Source organism: Polistes dominula, unplaced genomic scaffold (assembly GCF_049000335.1).
Source record: "Polistes dominula isolate Pdom_NZ unplaced genomic scaffold, Pdom_raw_medaka contig_15, whole genome shotgun sequence".
Classification (NCBI taxonomy): Eukaryota; Metazoa; Arthropoda; class Insecta; order Hymenoptera; family Vespidae; genus Polistes; species Polistes dominula.
The window spans coordinates 650,176-672,259 of NW_028300915.1; the positions used below are offsets into that span (position 1 = coordinate 650,176).

At 26.1% G+C, this 22,084-nt stretch overlaps 4 protein-coding genes across 8 annotated transcripts; 3 read left to right on the forward strand and 1 right to left on the reverse strand.

Annotated features, from left to right (window-relative positions):
- The first annotated feature begins 360 nt into the window (after nt 1–360).
- Nucleotides 361–6,542, forward strand: ValRS (Valyl-tRNA synthetase). 2 transcript variants are annotated; one of them, XM_089170429.1, is made up of 18 exons: nt 361–736; nt 1,032–1,205; nt 1,286–1,413; nt 1,481–1,645; nt 1,722–1,923; nt 1,997–2,285; nt 2,367–2,491; nt 2,585–2,730; nt 2,790–2,982; nt 3,075–3,248; nt 3,340–3,461; nt 3,525–3,633; nt 3,716–3,991; nt 4,069–4,386; nt 4,475–4,642; nt 4,738–4,941; nt 5,029–5,304; nt 5,552–6,542. In XM_089170429.1, the coding sequence occupies exons 1-18, from the start codon at nt 572–574 to the stop codon at nt 5,765–5,767; spliced, it is 3,450 nt and encodes a 1,149-aa protein (XP_089026555.1). In that variant the 5' UTR covers nt 361–571; the 3' UTR covers nt 5,768–6,542. The 2 variants fall into 2 exon arrangements, with proteins under 2 accessions (XP_089026555.1, XP_015183772.1); XM_015328286.2 differs by having other exon boundaries at nt 362–736; nt 4,487–4,642.
- Nucleotides 6,543–6,716: 174 nt separating this feature from the next.
- LOC107070262 (DENN domain-containing protein 1A) lies at nt 6,717–13,766 on the reverse strand. Of its 2 annotated transcripts, XM_015328295.2 has the most exons (15): nt 13,310–13,766; nt 12,751–12,906; nt 12,504–12,641; nt 12,235–12,370; nt 12,086–12,139; nt 11,710–11,967; nt 11,513–11,614; nt 11,182–11,409; nt 10,786–10,962; nt 10,644–10,676; nt 10,378–10,432; nt 10,065–10,248; nt 9,775–9,904; nt 8,358–9,089; nt 6,717–8,153 (listed from the first exon to the last, which is right to left on the reverse strand). In XM_015328295.2, exons 1-15 carry the CDS (start codon nt 13,378–13,380, stop codon nt 7,707–7,709), a joined length of 2,901 nt encoding a protein of 966 aa, XP_015183781.2. In that variant the 5' UTR covers nt 13,381–13,766; the 3' UTR covers nt 6,717–7,706. The 2 variants fall into 2 exon arrangements, with proteins under 2 accessions (XP_015183781.2, XP_015183782.2); XM_015328296.2 differs by lacking the exon at nt 8,358–9,089 and having other exon boundaries at nt 13,310–13,757.
- A 503-nt stretch (nt 13,767–14,269) lies between these two features.
- LOC107070271 (calcineurin subunit B type 2) lies at nt 14,270–15,935 on the forward strand. The gene is made up of 5 exons (XM_089170440.1): nt 14,270–14,422; nt 14,682–14,721; nt 15,113–15,324; nt 15,425–15,634; nt 15,713–15,935. Exons 1-5 carry the CDS (start codon nt 14,420–14,422, stop codon nt 15,758–15,760), a joined length of 513 nt encoding a protein of 170 aa, XP_089026566.1. The 5' UTR covers nt 14,270–14,419; the 3' UTR covers nt 15,761–15,935.
- A 1,875-nt stretch (nt 15,936–17,810) lies between these two features.
- LOC107070261 (uncharacterized) lies at nt 17,811–22,030 on the forward strand. 3 transcript variants are annotated; one of them, XM_015328293.2, is made up of 2 exons: nt 17,811–18,935; nt 19,038–22,030. In XM_015328293.2, exons 1-2 carry the CDS (start codon nt 18,041–18,043, stop codon nt 20,150–20,152), a joined length of 2,010 nt encoding a protein of 669 aa, XP_015183779.2. In that variant the 5' UTR covers nt 17,811–18,040; the 3' UTR covers nt 20,153–22,030. The 3 variants fall into 3 exon arrangements, with proteins under 3 accessions (XP_015183779.2, XP_089026561.1, XP_015183780.2); XM_089170435.1 differs by having other exon boundaries at nt 17,812–18,821; XM_015328294.2 differs by having other exon boundaries at nt 17,813–19,328; nt 19,503–22,030.
- The last annotated feature ends 54 nt before the right edge of the window (nt 22,031–22,084 follow it).

Below are 22,084 nucleotides of genomic sequence, written 5' to 3' on the forward strand. Positions count from 1 at the left end.
ATAAATTATTAATTATTTCAATATTAAATATATATATACATATTTAATTTTTAACTTGTCATTTTTATGTTTTGATAAAAAGATATTGCGAAAGTTGACGGAAAATCTACTTGCGTAGACAAACCATAGGCGTTTGTGTAAGTGGAAATGTCTCTGCATGAATATAGCAAAAAACGAAAGGTTGATGTTGTCTCTCTCTAACTCATGCGATACCGGGCGCATGCGCATTAGACTTGTCGTGCTTATTGTACAAGTATGTATACGATACCAGCTACCTTAACCTCTACTAGCAAACTAATGCGCATGCGCCGTTCAGCGCAAGTTAGAGAAAGACAACATCAACCTCACATGTTCTATCTCTTTTTATTTCACCGACAGGTTTTATGCTGACTTGTCTGCTCTATGTGTAGTATCTCTATGCTTGTCTGATAGTTTTTGAGAGAGAAAAATTGTTGGTAGATTGCATGTGAAAAGCACATGGTTAGTTTTATTATTTATAAAACAGTATTTTCAACTAGTACGGCTTAGTTAGCCGGTAAATATCATAATCAAGAGAATTATTGATTCAAAAATGGTTGACACTAAGATAGAATTAAATAATGGCGAAAATGTGCCTGAAAAAACTCCTAAGCAATTGCAAAAAGAAGCGAAAAAAATGGCAAAACTGGAAAAGTTTAAACAGAAACAAGAGAAAAAGATAACTGACAAACCGGTTAAAGTAAAAGAAACAACAGAGGTGAGAACATTCTGTCTTATATATCAATTATTTCATTAATTATTAAGTATATCTTTTGTTTCCATATGGTATTTATAATTTATATGGTGTATTAATTAATTATTTTATAATAAACTTAATTTATATATTCATTTAAATGTTTAATATTGATTTAAGACAAATAATAGAATTACATGAATATAAATGTGTGTTTGGATAACTCAATGAAATTGTAAGATTTCATCATCATGTTATATTCATTATTACATAAATCAAAGTGTTTATTATTAATTAATTATTCATTAATGTTATCTAGAAAATTGATAAGAAAAAGGATAGTAAGGATACTGCCTTATATACAATAGACACACCAGTTGGAGAAAAGAAAGATGTCTCTGGTACAATGCCTGACACATATAGTCCACAATATGTAGAGGCTGCTTGGTATTCCTGGTGGGAAAAAGAAGGATTTTTTAAACCTGAATATGGGGTATATAAACATTTAATATTATTATTATTATTTATATTCTATATTTTTTTTTTGATCATTTTAATTATTAATTATTATAGAGGAAAAGTATATCAGATATAAATCCTAAAGGAAAGTTTGTAATGGTAATACCACCACCAAATGTAACTGGTTTTCTTCATCTTGGTCATGCGTTAACTAATGCCGTTGAAGATGCTATTACAAGATGGTAAACTTTTCTTATTTATGACTTTTTAAATGAAATTATATATTTAATTTAAATTTAATATATTTAGGAATCGTATGAAAGGATGCACAACTCTTTGGAATCCAGGTTGTGATCATGCAGGTATTGCAACTCAAGTTGTTGTAGAAAAGAAACTTTGGAGAGAAGAACAAAAAACTCGACATGACATTGGTAGAGAAAAATTCATTGAAAAGGTTTGGCAATGGAAATATGAGTACGTATAATAAATCATTAATTATGATTTAATAATTATCATCTTGAGAAACTATTATGTAATTATTTATTATTAGAAAAGGGGATAGAATTTATACACAATTAAGAAAATTAGGTGGTTCCTTTGATTGGGATCGCGCTTCTTTTACTATGGATCCAAAATTGTGTCGTGCTGTAACTGAAGCTTTCATAAGACTTCACGATGATGGTACAATTTACAGAAGTAGTCGTCTTGTCAATTGGTCTTGCAGTTTGAAAAGTGCAATATCAGATATTGAGGTGAATTTTTATAAGAATTATATTTGTTAATTATTTGTTAATATATTTGTATATTATAAACAATGTTTTGTAGGTTGATAAAATGGAATTGACTGGCCGCACTTTGTTGTCTATTCCTGGTTACAAAGACAAGGTTGAATTTGGTGTGTTAGTATTTTTTGCATATGAGATTGAAAACTCCACAGATAAAATAATTGTAGCAACGACTCGTATTGAGACGATGTTAGGAGATACTGCAATTGCAGTACATCCAAAAGATCAACGCTATATTAAATATATTGGACAATTTGTGCAGCATCCTTTCTGTAAAAGAAAAATACCTATCATTTCGGATGAATTCGTTGAAATGGAGTTTGGTACTGGTAAGTGTTTAAACTTATTATATATTTTTTCACTTACTTAATTATTATACAAATATTATTATTACAATTAATTAAATATAGGTGCTGTAAAGATAACACCAGCTCATGATCCAAATGACTACGAAGTTGGTAAACGACACAATCTTCCATTTATCACCATCTTTGATGACAATGGAAATATTATTGGTGATTATGGAGAATTCACGGTATTTTACAGATATATTTTTTTGTTTGTTTACATATTTAACATTAATCAAGAAAAATTCTTTGAAAATAAATATATATTTTCAAACTTTCAGGGAATGAAAAGATTTGAAGCTAGAAAAGCAATTTTAAAAAGATTAAAGGAAAAAGAATTATTTATTGAAATAAAAGATAATCCTATGGTTGTGCCAATATGTAGTCGATCTAAAGATGTAGTTGAACCACTTATTAAACCACAATGGTAAAATTGATTATACAATTAAATTTTATATTCAGTATTTAAAATTCATTTTTCTCTAGGTATATTAAATGCGATGAAATGGCTAAGACAGCTATGAAAGCGGTACAAGATGGTGAATTAAAGATTATTCCTGAACAATATAAAAAGACATGGTATCATTGGATGGATGGTATCAGAGATTGGTGTATTTCTCGACAATTGTGGTGGGGTCATCGTATTCCTGCTTATCTTGTTAAAAATATAAATAACACTGTAAGTATAGAAAAAGCTAGAATATCTTTTTTAAAAAACTATAAATGAGATAAATTGAACAACATATTTTAATGCATAATACATTTTATTAGACAGATGACACGTATTGGGTTAGTGCACATTCTGAAAATGAGGCTAAAGAGAAAGCAGCTAAGAAATATGGTTTAAATATTAATGACATTATTCTTGAACAAGATCCAGATGTTTTAGATACTTGGTTCTCATCTGGTCTATTTCCATTTTCTATATTTGGATGGCCTGATAATGTAAGTAAATTATAACATATCACGATATTTGTTAGAAAACAAAAACAAAAAAAGGAATTGAATTTTCTATAGAAATGATAATTTTGTACAGACAGAAGATCTGAAAGCTTTTTATCCAGGTACATTATTGGAAACTGGACATGATATATTATTCTTTTGGGTTGCTAGAATGGTATTTCTAGGACAAAAATTATTAGGAAAATTACCTTTCAAGTATGTATTATTGTATACATATTTATAAATTAATCATAAATCTTTATAAATGTGTTTCAACAGGGAAGTATATCTACATGCAATGGTAAGAGATGCTCATGGAAGGAAAATGAGTAAATCTCTGGGTAATGTAATTGATCCTATGGATGTGATTAAAGGAATATCTTTGGAGGTATTTTTTAAAATTTAGTATTACAGTATAAATGATATTTAATTATAAGAAGGTTATTAAAATGAATATCTTTTTTTTACAGAATCTTCATAAACAACTGTTAGATTCAAATTTAGATCCAAATGAACTTAAACGAGCTATCGAAGGACAGAAACGGGATTATCCACAAGGCATACCTGAATGTGGAACCGATGCTTTACGATTTGCTCTTTGTGCTTATACTACACAAGGTCGTGATATCAATCTAGATATTCTTCGTGTTCAAGGTTACAGATTTTTCTGTAATAAAATTTGGAATGCTACGAAATTTTCATTAATGTATTTAGGTACTGAATTAAATTATGATGAACCTCAATCGGTAAGTTGATAAATTGTTTTAAAGATTCATTTACTAATTATATATACATATATTAATATATAATTTTATTTATTTAGAATGGAATTGGAATGATTGGTGATAACAATTGGTATCAATCAACTTTAAATGAAACATGCATACAAGATGCATTAAATCATTATTTAGAAGATTATCCATATCTCGATGGATATACACCATCTCAAGCTGATGTTAAAACTCATAACATTTTCAATTCCATGGATGTTCAATTTTCAAATTATCCACATTTACATCGTTGGTATAATCACATGAAAACCTTTGACGAACATGAAAAGGCTGCTTTTCGTATTGAACAAAATACAATGCTACCACAATGTACATGTAAAGATCATAAAAATAGTAATAATAATTCTCAAGTAAGCATTCATATTTTATTCATTTTTTTTATAATCATGCATTCCTTTTTTTAAATATAATTTTATATACAATTGATAAATTATTAAGAAACATTTACAGTTAACTGGTAAAGAAACAAATGTTGATTTATGGATGCTTTCAAGAGTAAGTTATGCTGTTAAAACTTGCAATGAAGCTATGAAACAATATGATTTTACAACTGCAACAACCGCGTGTTATAATATGTGGTTATATGATTTATGTGACGTTTATTTGGTAAGCATTTTGTATAAAATACTTACAAAAAAAAAAAAAGAAAACATAATTAATTTTTGTTCAAATAATATTATAATAAGAAATATTGTTTGTAGGAATACCTCAAGCCAATATTTCAAAGTAATAATAATGAAAGTAAATTGCAAGCAAGAAAGGTTTTATTCAAAACTCTTGATGTTGGATTAAGATTATTACATCCTTTCATGCCATTTATAACGGAAGAACTTTATCAACGTTTGCCTCGTAAAAAACAATCATATCCAAGCATATGTGTTAGTCCTTATCCTGAAATTATAGAGGTAATGATAATAACAGTATTATATTGTATTCAATATTATTTGAAACTTGTATCGGTATTTTTAATAATATTTATTTATTTTTTTTAGTGTCCGTGGAGAAATCATGAAATAGAAAAAGACATTGATTTTTCGCAAAAAGTAATCAAAAATATAAGATCAGCACGAGCAACTTACAATCTACCAAATAAATTAAAAACTGAGGGATATCTCAAGTGTGACGATCACGTATTAATAAATAAAATTGTGAAATATCAAAGTTTAATAGAAACTTTGGCATATTCCACAATTAGCTTAGAGAAACCTCCCTTGGGTTGTGCTATTGTTACAATAACCGATAAACTTCAAGTACATCTATTGTTAAAGGTATTTATAAAATAATGTATTACTTATATATTTATGTGGGACGAGCTCCTCCTCCATGCCAAACTTATTGGACATTTGTGAGAAGGATTGGTCGATGGGCTCTGGATAGCTCAATTGGTTAAAAGAGCGAAAGGATCTCCGTGGTTCGAGTCCCAGTCCAGTCGGTCCAATTTTTGTCACGAATTCCACATTTATGATTATATACAAAATGTGCAATAATAATAATAATACTTGTTCTTTTATTCAGGGTTTAATTGATCCAAAAAAAGAATTAGAAAAACTTAAGAAGAAAGAAATACAATTAATGGAAACCGTACAGAAGATCAAACAAGCTATGTCCGTTAATGATTATAATAATAAAGTACCACTCGATGTACAAAAGAGTAATGAAGACAAATTGACTAACAGTGAAGGAGAATTACAAAGAATAGCTGATGCAATAACAGCTGTACAAACTATCTAAATAATATTTATATACAATTTTTTTTCTAGCCTTTGCAATTTATCTATGTATTATTTATTTATTTGAACATTTAATTTCATAATGAAATAATCTTAGATAAATGAGTTACACTCTATTGGATAGAAACAAGTCCATATGCTCTTGTATATTCCTTAAGTAATAGTAAAAGCTCATTTATATATGCATACAATCTTTGGTCAGGTACTGAAGAGCTTTATATATTTTTTTTTTCACATAATCCATCAAATATGTAGAGAAGAAGAACAAACAAAATGTTCTCTTAAACTCAACGCAATTTGCGTTTCGAAAAAGTATTAAAGTAAATACTAGGAAATTTAACCTTTGCTTACCATTTCACCCTTCCTGGAGTAATAACACGCTTACCACACTCGAGTCCTTTGGATCCGAGCAAGAAAAATCATTATAAAAAAGAAACTATTGCATAGATTTACTTCAATATTTTATTGAGATTTCTTTAATACTTACTTAAAAAGACTATATAAGTTTTATAGCATTAAATTAAATTTAAATATGTTGAAAAAATTATTAAAGTTGAGTACAATTGAGAAAAATGAGTTGCAAAAAAGGTCTGGGTGATCCTTTGGATCCAAGTGTGCTAAGCAAAGGTTAATAATATCATATATTTATAACATATTTATTACTTTACAACAACAACAAAAAAGAAAATACGTATGTATAAACCTGGGCCAAAGGTATTTTTCAAAAATAAAAATGAATAAAATAAAATATTATTAAAAAATGATTAAAATATGTATATGTTGGAATTCATTATTTTTGATTGATTTCACAAAACAAATTAGAAGAATGAATTTATATTTATTGTTTTTCTTTTTATACCTTTTTTTTTTTTTTTAATTTATAAAGCATTGCCAGTAAATGTGTATAACGATTATTAAAATTGTTATAATGAAGAAAATCTAAGTAAAAATTTAAATAATAAAATTGATTAAATTTAATTTGTTCTTCTGCTTTGATACATTTCTATCAATATTATCTGCAGCTAAGTTAACTTACAAATGTGCTTATTAAAAATAATACATTTACAACATAAAATTATTCTATTAAAGATTTATATATATATAACATATAATAAACTATTATATTGAATAATTAAATTATTGTAATATTTAACTATATAAAATAACAAATATTTCTCATCAAAAAAAAAAAAGAAAAAACAAACATATTTCGAAATTTTTCAAATATGTTATTACTACGTGTAAAATGATTCATTATTTATAATATACGTTGTATATATATATATATATATATATTTTATATGATTAAATTATTACATCACTATAAATCTCACTTCATTAGAATAAATCTTAAAATATAAATTGAATAATTTTTATGATTTTTTTTTATCGTATAAAATTCAAACTTTAAACTGATTGATGTATGTGTGAATTTGCCTTGCTCTTACAATGCTTGTTTCCCTGAGCTGATTTTGTTTATTTATAATACTTTTAGATTTAAATTCTTGAGGGTTTATTTATGAGAACGAATTATGTACATATTAAAAATGATTTAATTGTAGACAACAGAATAATAATAATAATAATAATAATAATAATAATAATAATAAAATTTTGTAGTTATGTACAAATAAAGCATTTTTCTTAAACAATTAGATTACAAGAAATGTTTTTTCATATAAACAACAAATATAATTTATAATTGTGCATCAGGATAGGAAAGATAATACTTCCTATCAATAAAAAGTAACAATATTTAATGTTCTAATATAATATTATTATAAACATTTGCATTGTTAATTATCTCTCCAAAGGAAAATATACAAATTATGCTGCAGATATATATATATATATATAGCGATAAATAACAAAAACAGATATATATATATATATTTATAGAATATATACAATTATGATATGCGAATTCTAATGTTTATTATCTATTCAAATTTTGTCCAATTATTTTGTGATTTAACTGGTGTAGATGTGCCGAGCGATAAGCTAAAAGCATTATCCATATTTTTAATACTGTTTCCAGGTGCATTTTGTGTAGATACTACTGAAGAACTTTTTGTTGGCGATGCACCACCACCACCACCATTAGTTACACTAAATTTATCAAAATCTAAACCATATGCTTGTAATAGATCCAAATCACCAACACTATCAGAAGGTTTATGCGAATGTTGTACATCTTTTCCACTGTGTAAAGGTTGAAAATATGGATATAAAGGATTACTAAGACCTTCACCCATTTCTGGAATATGCAATGATTGTGTCATTTGTTTTGTATTTGAAAATACTGTAGATCTAGAGAGTAATGGATCAAAATCATCGTTGCTATTCGTAGAATCTAATCTGATTAAATCTGGCACTTCTGGTGAACTCTGTAACAAAAAGTAAAGAAGAAATTATATATACATTAGAGAAACATTAAATATTTTCAATGATATATATATACTCTTGTACATCAATCATGTAAGACATTAATGTAATGTATCTATAATTTGTATATTACAAAAATTTCACATATATATATATATTATATAAGTAAATATAAAATAATAGCAACAATGAACTATGATGTTTACCTTAGCTTGTGCAGAACAGGATGTAGTAGTACTTACAGGATGGATTGGTATGTCAGAATTAATAGATAAAGATGGATTTGTGGATTGAAACAATGGTTTTTGTAAATAGGATGGAATAAACACTTTACTTGTATCAAAAGGATCATCATCATCATCATCATCATTCTCAGTTTCTTGAAATGAATTAGTAGTAGTTAAAATACAATTATCACTTATATTATCATCTTGTTTTTTCAACGCCGAATCGATATTTGTAAAAATATTTGTATAATCAATTTTATTAATAACTTTAGATTGCAATTGTTGCGGCTGTTTAATGTCATTTTGTAAATAATTAGGAACATTAATAATAGCAGGAGTAATCCATTCGTTACATGTATGCAAATCACGTAAAAAATTCGATTGTTTTGATAATCCATGTACAGAGGATGAACTATGTATGAGACATGCTTCTGAATTAGTTTCATCAGAAGTCATTTTATTTGATTTATCAACAAACAATGTATCATTAATAAAAGGTTTCTTCATATTTATCTGTAATGCTTCGATTGAAGAATTACATTGATCAATTGTATCATTAATATTGGTGGATGTTGGTTGGATGTAAGATGATGTCATTTTTGGAGGGGATATTTCATGAGTGTTTCTGACAATTGTACGAGGTAGAGGGCCATGTCGTGAATGCCCACTCCATGCAGATCTCAAGCTGTCTAAACTTCGCACTGGCTTCAACTGAAAGGTGGTGCATGAGACACGTTTATTTGTAATGAATTATAAAAAAAATATCTATATATATTAAATGAAATTAAATATCAAAATTAAAATAAATATTCGTATCATTCATTTCTGTATATATATATATATATACATTTACAAGATAATTTCATGCAATTTATGCATGCAATTTAATTATAATGTGTTTCAATTAAAATGTGTCTTCATGTAACTCTCAGTAATAGCACGCATTTTTTTTTTTTTTTGCAAAAACATGTAATACAAATTTTGAAGATCATGTCAAGGAATAATTGTGGTTGATTCAATGATAACATGTAATACATCACAATAGCACAATAAATTTGCAAACAAATATATGTATATATAAACATTTAACATTCACACAAAAGCACAAGAAATATTATTACAAAAATATATAATCTAAAGATTTATTTAATTTATATTTTAATTTTTATTGAAAAATAAATAAATAAATTGTCGAAATAAAATATAATTGATATATTAATGTTATGTACATGCATCATGCTATTACCTGTATTATTTTTCATTAAATTGTGTGTTCAAAATGATAGTGAATAATATATATGTATAATGTCTACGTTAAATTTAATAGTTCACAGTTTTTAAAGTTTTCATTAGACAAAAAAAACAACAAAATAATATTAAATAATAAATTACTTACAGTTCTATCCACAGGTGGTGTATTTGGATATATTACATCTCGAAGTTCATGCATAAGATCAATATTTATACGTTCTGGTGGTGGTTCTGATTCATCAGGAGAACTTGGACTTAATGGTGAGTATTGTTTTCTGTTAGGATAAATAAAGCACACATTTTTAATAAAAGTATAATAATAATATAATATGTTAGAAAAATATATTACATATTTTTGATTATAATTATTGATTTATTAAATGATAATCATCGTCATCGTATTACTAAACAAACAAAAAAAAATATAACGTTTACCTCGGATCTGTAAAATTGCTATTACGTAAACGTAATTCTTTTCTATAACTAGTTGTAGCAGTAAATCCATTGGGAGATTTAGGTGGTGCTGTAAATCCAATAGGATTTCTGTCTAATGTAGGTGAACTAGGCGCAGATCTTGGTTGATGAAATCTCATACTATTTTCACTTCTATTTGATCGTCCTATATCAACAAAAATATTTTTTAATAATTATTTAATAATAATATAGAAATATATACAAACAACATATGTATAGAATAATATTCTTAATCATTATTTTTACAGATAGAATAAGAAATAAATAAACACACCTTTCCACTTCAATCCTTTATATGCAGTTTTCATATCTTTCCCTCTATCTTTGACCTGTAATTAATTTTTAATACAAAATTATAAAAGAAAACAAAAAAAAAAGAAACTAGAAATTTATACAAATATTTGTAAACGATTAGTTTTATTATTATTATTATTATTATTATTATTATTATTATTATTATTATTATTATTATTATTATTATTATTATTATTATTATTATTTCTTATAATTCTGTATACGAAATCATTTGTTTACACTTACAGATTTAACTGCATATTTTACTGCTGGATTTGCCTACGATTAAGTAAATTTTATTGGAATATTTACTTATCAATTAATAGAATAACCAAAAAAAAGAAAAACAAACAAATTATAACAACAATTTATTTTTCAAACAACTTACTTTATCTTTCACGCTACGGAAAAATGCTGAGCTTTCTTTTCGCATGGTGTAAGTCCATTCTCTATATTGTTGCATAAATTTATTGCTAGATTTGACTGAATAACTGCATGCCTCCATTTCAAATTCATCGGAGAATCCAAGTCCTGAATTGAGCATATTTAATCTCTCTTCTATAAACTAAAACATAAATAATATTCTATTGTTTCATTCAATATATAAAATTATTAAAGAAAAATATATTATAAAAAATGTATTTTTTTGTTTTTTTGTTGTTTTTTTTTTTAAACAATATATTGTTATACAATTAATATATTAAGATATAGAAATAATTGTGAAAAATTGTTATGATCCATCATTTGGAGATTTGTTAGTAAAAAACTTACAAGTTACACATACTTGTTGAAATATTTGAAGTTCTAACATTTTTCGTAGAAAAGGTTGCATGGAAGATGGTCTACTTTCTACAAATGCATTTTGATCAAACGTGATACGCTCTCCTTGTTGCAACGTTAATGCTTCTCTATATCCTGCAGTTAGTTGTACTAATGCTCGTAAAAATGCTCTAGATACTCCATCCCCAAGTAAAGCAGGTCTATTACGCAATGCTTTCTTTAAATTTGTTACCTGAAGTTAAAATACTTTTTATTTATTTTTAAAAAAATGAACTATAGTTCCTTCTCAATAAATTTATTATTTCAAATACATAAATAAGTATATTTATACATACTACATCTTGAGGTAAAGATTCCAAATCTTGAAAAGGTGACTCAATGGTGTTATTATCGGCATCTAAAATTACTACCTCACCTAAATCATTTTTATGAACTCTCTGAAATTCAACAACAACAACAACAAATTATGAAATATCTTTATTCAAACCTTTTTTTTTTATATGAATTCAAAATATAATGTAATAATAATTACCTGAAGTGTTGGAGCAGGTACACCTATCAAAAATGGCATTGGTGCTAATAAATAATCCATTAAAGATAATGGAAGTACTGGGATATATATGTGTTGCCAAATCATTGGATAAATTAAAGCATTGCATGCTTGTACACATGCACTTAACCTTGATAAACGTTTGGAAGTAAAAATAATACGTCTTTCATATAACATAGACGCAAATACTACCATCATATTATGAGCATCTACAGCACTGTAATATTCTGTCAAATTTCTCTGTAACATATATCAAATGCTATATAGCTTCTTCATTATATATATGCATTACATAAATATATTTGTAAATATTTTTCTAATTTATATTAATAAAATATATATACATATAATTACTCACATTTTCTGGAATACTAGGTAATTGAAATTGTTTAGGACTTTGGCAAACAAAATTCTATAAAAAATAAATATACAAAGTTTTAAACATTATTTATCAAATACAAAATTATTAACAATTAATATGAGAAATTTTAATATTATAAAACTTACAGTATTAAGACTTGGTATTGGTATAGATATTGAATTCCCAGGTATAGGTACACCACAGCTGTGTACCTTTTCAAGAAATTTACAAAGATCTTCTCCACTTCCATTATTTGTTAAAGATGCAATATGATTTAATAATCTAAGCAGATAAGAAAAACCATGTTATATTGAAAACTATTAAATGAATAAATATAAAAATGATTACAAGATGACACATAATATACATATACATATTTTGTATTTCTTCTAAATATAGATAAAATAATACTAACTTATAAAATGTTTCATGCCATGGCAATGCACTTAAGACCACTAATGCGGTCTCTGTTTTTGGATCATGCCGACAAAAACCAAAGGTCCATTTTGAATCTATACTAGTAAGCACAAATGAGAAGTGCTGCACCAGTAAACTAAGAACAATATAATAATAGCAATTAACATAGAGAATCGATATGTCACAAACACAGAAACATTATATATATATATATATATATATATACATATGTATTTATACATTACTTTTCTATTTCACATGGATACGCAAATTTAGGGACTGACTTCAAGATTTCTTCATCTGAAAATGAACTTGGATATTTTTGAAGAATCCAAGCTTGTTTGTTGCTAACCGGTGCAGCAATTTCACAAAAACATTCAAATAACTGCTTAACGTCCTCCCTGAAAACATAACAAATACAATATATAAGATAATATTAAGATAAAATTAAAGATATTAGTTAAATAATGTCAATATTAATCAATTCATTTCTACCATCTGTCTGTAAACTATCTGACATGATGACACAATTTATACATTTTGAAAATAAAATTTGATTTATAACACTTGGTTTCATTGCATATAAATAAAAATAATATTAACTTTTTATAATGTTTGATTTTGATATAAAATTATTTATTATAGAAAGTATAAACGATCTCGACACATAGAAAAAAATATATATATATATGTATATACTATTTGTTCGTGTATGCATTATTGTAAATGATTAAATTCTCATTTATGATACTAAATTATTATTTAATGATAGAATAATATAAATAATAAAAATCTTTAAATTACCTTAATCTGGATCCCATGATAATAGTCAAAAAAAGTAAGTACTTAATATATTCCTGACGTTTATACGTCATTGTACTACATGACAGTAATGAATTCCATTCACGTGAACTTTTTATCACTATCACAAATGCAGTTCACTATCAGCTTGTCACTATTTACACAGATACTTTTTTGATTAATCATAAGTAGCGTTGAAACTGTAACTGTATGTATATATATATATATTAATATGTACATAAAATATATCCTGTTTCGAACACGTAGAATATTCGACTATTAAAATGTTTTATAAATAATTGTTAAAAATTCAATAAAATATAATATTCCTTTTCATTTTTTTCTTCCTTGGTATTAAGATGCAATAGAGAAGGAATATGCTACGAGTTTTCTACAGCTGTGTTCTGTAGATTTTTTTAATATATACTGTATATATAAAAATATATGTAATGAAAGTTCAACGAGCGCAAGTAGAACATCAGTAACAGGATGCGTCATCTATTTAAACCAATGAAATGTGAGTAAAATATTCTTGACACTAATCGCATTTTAATGATTTACTTTAAAATTTCATTTAAATGATTAGATTCATATCGAATGAAAATTTATTTAAAAAAAATGAAAATAGTATTTCAAAATCTCAATTGTTATAAATAATTATTTTGATCTACCATTTTAAATTTTTAACCAATCAGATGTCTGTATATCTATAATCAATCAAACCTCTGTAAGATTCAACCAATCAGACATCTATAAATCTCTTCTAAAAATACGATGCACAAAGGCGCGTAAATTTAAAACAAGAATAAAATACAATGAATGTTCATTTATTGAAAATTTAATTATTTTTATGTATTTTATTTTGTTATTTGAAAATTGTTCTTTTTTTTTTCTTAATGATAAGTTTGTTCGTTTTTTTCCTACCAGAGTGCGTTTCATATCCTTATATTTAGTAAATGCAACGAAACCTTGACACATCACTATCTATATTTTGTATTTTATGCATTTAGATAGTTTTGGTCGTTTGCCAGACAGTTTAACCTGCAGCTAATAGTCAATTTTAAACTTCCTAATAATATTTAAAATATAAATTAATAACATTATAAATTCACAATGGTAATTACACATAATTTATATTAATATATTTACAATTGATTTACTATATACAAATGCACAAATATATCTATCATTTTTTTATATGAACTTCTTCAATTTGAACTTCATAGAAAAAAAGAATATAATATTTATAAAAATACCATTACGAATATATATATATATATATATATATATATATATATGTACATATATTTGCAATAATATTTCATTGCACTTTAAATACATATACTAGTTAAACTTGAATTATGTATTTTTATAGGGTAACGAAAGTTCTCTACCTATGGAACTGTGCTCAAACTGTAAGTCAATAATTTAACTTCAATATTAATGTTTATATTTTATATTAATATTCTAATGATTGATGCTTTTACTTTTACAATTGAAAATACAAAAAAAGTTTTAATTATTAATATATGATATATATTTGATTAAATATTACATTTTCCTTTTTTTTAGAAATGACTTGCATTATTGTAAATATTCATTAAAATAAAATTTAGTACAAATGTGAGAATACAAAAAAAAAAAAAAAGAAATAACATATTTTATTTTGAAATCATATCTAATATGCATTTAATTATAATTGATAGTTGTATATCAAATGTATAAGTTTATTTTAATAGAGTAGAATAGAAAATATTGAATTTAATGTTATATTCTTATGAAATATGCTTGTGTGTGATGACTTAGTCGATGTGGACGAAATTAGAAGATTGGGAAAACGTTTTCGGAAGCTAGATTTAGACAACAGTGGGGCATTAAGTATCGATGAGTTTATGTCATTACCTGAATTACAACAAAATCCTTTAGTTCAACGTGTCATCGATATTTTTGATGCTGATGGAAATGGTGAGGTGGATTTCAAAGAATTTATTCATGGTGTATCACAATTTAGCGTTAAGGTTAGCATTTGTTTACTTTATTCTTTGATATCACCTTGGGTATGTGTATATATATATATATATATATATGTATATAATATATATACATATATTTCTATAGGGTGATAAGGAAAGTAAATTACGATTCGCATTTAGAATCTATGACATGGATAATGATGGTTTTATAAGTAACGGAGAATTATTTCAAGTATTGAAAATGATGGTAGGCAATAATTTGAAAGATACTCAATTACAGCAAATTGTTGATAAGACAATATTATTTGCTGACAAAGATGAGGATGGTAAAATCAGCTTTGAAGAATTTTGTTCGGTAAGAAATCACACATGATGTATATGTAAAATTAACATTTATTTATTTTCATATTATCAATGAATATGATTTTTCTAGGTTGTTGGTAATACAGACATTCATAAAAAGATGGTTGTGGATGTTTAAATATTCAACAAACAAACAAAAAAAGAAGGAAACAAAAATATCAAATAATTTTATGTGGTTTCAAATGCTTAATTCCATAAATTCATTATTAATAACAAATTTATTGGATAGTTGTAATAAAACTAAGATCTGTCTAGGATAAATTTACATGATCATTACAAAAAAAAAAAAATAATTAAGTTTTATCAATGATATTGAATTGAACTTATATACAATTTTGTTGTTACTATGATCTTTTCCATGATGCAATATATATATATATACATATTAAATAGATTATTACACGCTTAATTATCTAAGAATTATTATGCACATTATTTACGTGCAATGAAAATTGTCTGCTCTTCTCGAATTAATATTTTGTTGTTATTTATATTTTATTTATTTGATACGAAAAAAAAAGAAAAAAGAAAATTAATGCACTATCATTAGAAATGATCATATAGATTATTTAAATTTTATTATAAATTATATATTTATATTTAATTATCGTTAGATTTCTTTTTGATTAATATCAGAGCTTGTTTTGTTTTTTCTTATTATATTTAAAATATACTTATATAATATAATTAATGTTAATTGTTCTTCCATTATGAGATCTAATTGAAATGTTGAATATCCTATGTAATTTTGTAGAGTCTTGTGCAGTATACTAATTGAAAAAAAAACAAAAACAAAAAAAAATAACAAATCACTTTTAAATTTATCATAATTAAATCTTCAACAAATTGTGTATTCTAATTACATTTTAAAAAGTATCATCAAACGTTTTAAGAAAAAAAAAATACAACAACAAGTTATACTTCTCAATTTTGTATAAGTTATTCAATAAATTGCAACAACAACAACAACAGATAAATAATATTGTGTGTTTGAAAGATACATAGACAACGTTGTGGTAACATTGTAATAAAAAAAAGATCATAGTAATTGTGAATGTATTAGTAACCAATCCATATTTGTCAAGAAGACTGAAATACGAGAATGGGACCTCTATGACTTTCGAATGCTCAATTATCAAATTATTGTTGTTCACTAAGTGAGTGTACTTAAAAAGGATAACTTATGACAGAAAATTATAAATATTATAAATAACAATATTATATTATCGTTATAAATATTTATATATATACACACACACAAATATATATATACATATTAAATGATCTTACCAAAATACCACGATAATATCAAATCAATTTATGCATTATTATTATTATTAAAAATATTGTGTCATATGTGATTGTAGATGATGATGATGATGATGATGATGATGATGATGATGATGCGTACTATATTTATATATCTATATATGTTGTGCACTTTTACTAATATATGATGTATTACTATTTTATTGCTATTTAATATACTGTTTAAACTTATATTAAGAATATCTCACAATAAAGTGTACAAAATCTTTTACCCTGATTATATTATTAACTCAAAATATTATGATAAATATATAATAAAATAATAATAATAATAATAATAATAATACTATGATTAAAGACATTGTTTTAAATCTATACAATTTGAAATATAAATTGCATGTTTAATCAAAAAAAAAAAAAAAAAAAAAAAAAACAACAAAAATGTTTAATTTTCAATTTATTCACGTATATAATCATATTAAGTTTAAAAATAAAACGGTTTATACCTCTACTAAAAATAGATCGATCATGTGAGGATAATATATGAAATGCACATTTTGCGCGCGTATAACGTACATTATTGATTTTATTAAAATAGGAATAATATAAAAAAAAAAAATTAATCGATAAAATAGTAATCTTGAAATATTAAATAAAAATTTGTTTTTTTTTTTTTATTATAAACATATTTTTTTAAAAGAAACATTTACAAAGATAAAAATTATCAGTTTTATTGTTCATTAAATACTGAATTGACTCTCGCGCGCGCGCGCGCGCGATTATATTTTTGAAAATTTTCGTTGACGAATACAAAAATATCCAATCAGTAGTCGTAATAACGATTACGTAATTATTTTGAATAAATCGAAATAGTTAGGGGTTAGGAGAGAGAGAGAGAGAGAGAGAGAAAGAGAGAGAGGCTAGTAACATTTGTTCTTAATAAGTTGGTATTCCTGTGATTACTCCGTCCTCCCCTTCATTGTTGCTGTTTTGCACCCGGTGTGTTTGCGTTTTTCGTTGTTTCTCGTAAGAAGTTTCACAGAAGGTTTCAGGAAGTAACTTAAGCATATCCTTGATTTCGATTGTTGGTTATAACGGAGGAGGTGGAGGGGTGTAGTAGGCGAGGAAGATGGAAAATTTGGAGGAGGTATTACAGGCTCTCGACGAATTTCAGAAAATGCGACCAACTGAGATACCGCGAGAATTGGAAGATTATCTTTGTTGGGTCGCGAAAACAGGTGATCCGGTTTATCAGTGGTCTATGATAAAAACACTTTTTAGAGAAAAATTAACTCGCGTAATGACAGATTTCTATGAAAGCTGTCCAACTTTGGAACTTGCACCATGTCCTAATGTTGAACACTTCAATTATGACACAATGAAAAACAATCTTTTGGAACGATTAGAATCCTTTGCTAATGCACCATTTACCGTTCAAAGAATCTGTGAGCTTTTAACTGCACCAAGGAAAGAGTATAATCGTGTAGACAAGTTCATGCGTGCTATTGAGAAAAACATATTGGTGGTATCTACGAGAGAACCTGGCCCAATAGCACGACGCAGCGAAAATGGAGATAGTATGGTCAATGGGTCCGTAGATGATGCTGCACCTGTAACACAACCACCTCAAGACGTTGAAATGGAATATTGGGAAAAAGATTGTACTTCCACCGTAACCATAAGTGTACATACTGTGGAAAATGAAACATCTCTATTGCAAACCGTTATTCCATCGGCAACAGTAGTCAAAAGTGTATTTGGTACGGATGAGAATCAAGAAAAAGATACTTTATCCTCGTCGAGATCAGAGGGAGGTGTGGTATCTAATTTCATAGAAACTTCATCTGAATTTTCATCCGTCACAAATCTAACCTCTCAAGTACAGGGACAGGATTCAACGGCTAATTCAGGTATGCAAAATTTATCTACGATAACTACTGAAGCTTCATCAGGTATCGTTAATGATGTACCAGAGGCTATTATGAACGAAGATACGAGTTCACAACCAAGTTTAGATTTAGAAGGTGAGGATAGTGATGTAACAGATTCAACAAAAAAATTACAAACAACATTTCAAGCTAAAGACTTTTCATTGGGCGACTCGAAAATACCCAAATTTTGTTTAGATGATTCTAAGGTGATGAAAGATAAAATAAACAGTGGTGGTACATTGGTTATGGATACAGATGATGAACAAACTAATTCAATGACAACTGAAGAAATAAAAACAAGCAGCTCTGAATTAAAGACAGTTATAACCACAGATAATAATACTGCCATTTCAAATACGATGGTGGTAGAAGAAAAAATGACAAAAACGGATGATATTGACGACAAAGATGATGAAAAATTACATTCAAAATCTGATATTACAGACGCTGAAGATAATGTTCATAGAAATATACAAAGCATAGATGGTAGAAAAGTATTAACATTAGATAATAATAAAAGTATTGACAATTCTTCTTCCATTGACGATTCAGAAGAGATAAGATGTACATCTGTAAAATCATATGAATTGGAGACAGATGTTACAACTACTTCTGATGAAACAAATACCTCATTAATGACAAGTAATACTATGGTTTCAGGAATGTTACAACAAAACATTGAAGATTCTAAAGAAATTCCCATGGATACTTCTACTAATGAAATGTTAGATACTGAAGAAGAACATGCAAAACAAAATACTGAAGAAGCTACAGAATTAACAACGGAAGATGTTAAACCGGTTATCGAAGATCCAGATACAAAAAGCAGTGATAGCACGGAAAATATTAATAATTCTAATAATGACAAGAGTGGTGTTACTATAGTGGAAGCTTTAGAAGATGACAACAAAGTTATGAAATCCATAGTACCTGATCCAATTCCTATTATAGAAGAACCTAAAGATCCAGAACCTCAATCAAGAAAACTAGATGATTTGTCAACAACACCCGTGGAGATAGAAGAGATCAAAAATGATGCGTCAAATATTAATTGTCAATCATCACCATCAATAATAAAAGACAAATTCATTTCTAACAAGAATCATGATTTAGAAGATATTGAAGGTAATAAGACAAAATCTACTACTTGTAAAGTAAAAGAAAATGACTCTTTGTTAGTAGATAGTACGACGGTGTGTAAAAACGAATGTGAATCAATGGAATTGATGGATGTAGATGACGATGAATCATTATCAATGTTTCAAGGTGAACCAATGGAACAGGAAACAATAGAGCTAGCCAAAAGTTAATGTAGAATGTATAAAATAAATATTGGTTTTTTTTCACAAATCATTTCTATTTTAACTACTACTACTACTACTATTACTACTACTACTACTACTACATACAACCATTGAAAAAGCAGAAATTCATGCGAAAAATAAACGTGCACACGAAAACAAAACGAAAACAAAAAAAAAAAACAAAAACACAAAAAAAATGTCAAACATCTTCTTTACAGTATAATCCTTGGTATTGATAGTATTATTTTTGATTTATTATAACTGTTTTCTTTTTTCTTTGAAATTTTCTTTAACTTTCTGACGGTTTATTTTCCTTTCCAATACTTTTTTACTTTTTCGAATATATCAATTAATAAACTTATTTTTACTGCTTTCATTCATTACATTTTTGTAATATATTTGATTAAATTCTGATAATTACTTATATGCAAGTGTATAAAAATAAATTTTGAAAAGTCTCTTGAAAATAACAAAACACTGCCTTTTCCTAAAAACATTAATAATAATAATAATAATATTAAAAAAAAAAAAGTTTGTTTTATGATCAGGGATTTGGTATATTCCGTATATATATATATAGAATATTTCAATGCACTTTGTAAAAAAATTTCAATGTAGATTTATATAAATACTGTTGATATATCTATTTGCTTAGGTTAGAGTTGTATTTCTTTCTAATATGTATGACTCTGTGTTGTAATACAAAAGTATAAAAGGCTTATTAATACTTGAAGGAAATCAATATATATATATATATACGAGATTACTCGTTAATAAGCCAATTGTGATTAAAGTCATACAATTAATTGAAAAAAATATGACTGTAGCCTTTTATAAAAATCTTTTTAATACAATAAGCCTTGATCGTAAAGCTGACTTCAAGGTTGTCTTATATAGAGAAAACAAACACATATAGCACTTTTCAAAATAATGAGATATTATGAAAGTGTTTTTATTAAATAAATTTGCATTATTTTGAAAAGCTATCCAACAATTCCATTGTAAGACCGACTTTGATCAAAGTTGACTGAGATACAAATATTTGAATTATCAAAATAATAGATGATGATGATGATGATGATGATGATTATGATGATGATGATGATGATGATGATTAATTAATTAATTCAAATATCAATTCCAATATGACTTTAGATTATCATCAAATGAGTGAATGTCTCTATTATGAGTGTTTGCTATGAGCAAAACAAAAACAAAAAAGTATAGCAATGACAAGCATTTTTCTTGTAACTAAAAAAAAAAGATAGCATTGCTCTCTCTCTCTCTCTCTCTCTCTCTCTCTCTCTCACACACACACACACTTTATGTCTTGCTATGCTTTTAATGAAGAACAGATGGATTTCAAAATTCATTGAAAAGAATATAGTTAACATTGAAAGTAAGTTCAGTACATATATATATATAACGATTTAACCAAATGTTTTGAATGACATATATATATATATATATATGTATATGTACACTGAACTTTTGATCCAAAATACAAAAGTAACAAGATGATAAATTATACAGTAATTATATCATATTAATATGGCATATTAATTTAAAGGTTATATAGAATAATATTATTATAAGAACATGAAGAATAACTTAAATTAGCTGTGTATATTGTTTTATAGCAAAATACATGAGGATTTATTACCAAAATGGAATTATTTATAACATCTGCCTTATAGATTAAAGACATATTAAAAACCAGTCAGTCTATGTTTTTATCAAAATGACTTCAATCATATTGTTCTGTATAATACTACTAAATGCATTATATATTTAAGGCTTGGGTACCAGCAAAAATTTTAGATATATAGGACACTACTGTATGTAAGACAAAAAAAAAATAATACATGGTATTATACATCTTTACATTGATTTCTCATCATTCATTCTTACATCCCCACAACCCCTGTTGTTATATTA

Bases quoted from the DNA above. Each gene is read 5' to 3' on its own strand.
- LOC107070261 (XM_015328293.2), top strand. From the start codon at position 18,041: ATGGAAAATTTGGAGGAGGTATTACAGGCTCTCGACGAATTTCAGAAA. The intron at 18,936-19,037 runs GTGAGGATAGTG...AATTTTGTTTAG, and splicing joins ACCAAGTTTAGATTTAGAAG to ATGATTCTAAGGTGATGAAA.
- LOC107070271 (XM_089170440.1), top strand. The intron at 14,722-15,112 runs GTAAGTCAATAA...GTGATGACTTAG, and splicing joins TATGGAACTGTGCTCAAACT to TCGATGTGGACGAAATTAGA. The intron at 15,635-15,712 runs GTAAGAAATCAC...TGATTTTTCTAG, and splicing joins GCTTTGAAGAATTTTGTTCG to GTTGTTGGTAATACAGACAT.
- LOC107070262 (XM_015328295.2), bottom strand. From the start codon at position 13,380: ATGACGTATAAACGTCAGGAATATATTAAGTACTTACTTTTTTTGACT. The intron at 11,968-12,085 runs GTGAGTAATTAT...TATATGTTACAG, and splicing joins TACCTAGTATTCCAGAAAAT to AGAAATTTGACAGAATATTA. The intron at 11,410-11,512 runs GTATGTATAAAT...TTTTAACTTCAG, and splicing joins AATCTTTACCTCAAGATGTA to GTAACAAATTTAAAGAAAGC.
- ValRS (XM_089170429.1), top strand. From the start codon at position 572: ATGGTTGACACTAAGATAGAATTAAATAATGGCGAAAATGTGCCTGAA. The intron at 3,249-3,339 runs GTAAGTAAATTA...AATTTTGTACAG, and splicing joins TATTTGGATGGCCTGATAAT to ACAGAAGATCTGAAAGCTTT. The intron at 3,462-3,524 runs GTATGTATTATT...GTGTTTCAACAG, and splicing joins TTAGGAAAATTACCTTTCAA to GGAAGTATATCTACATGCAA.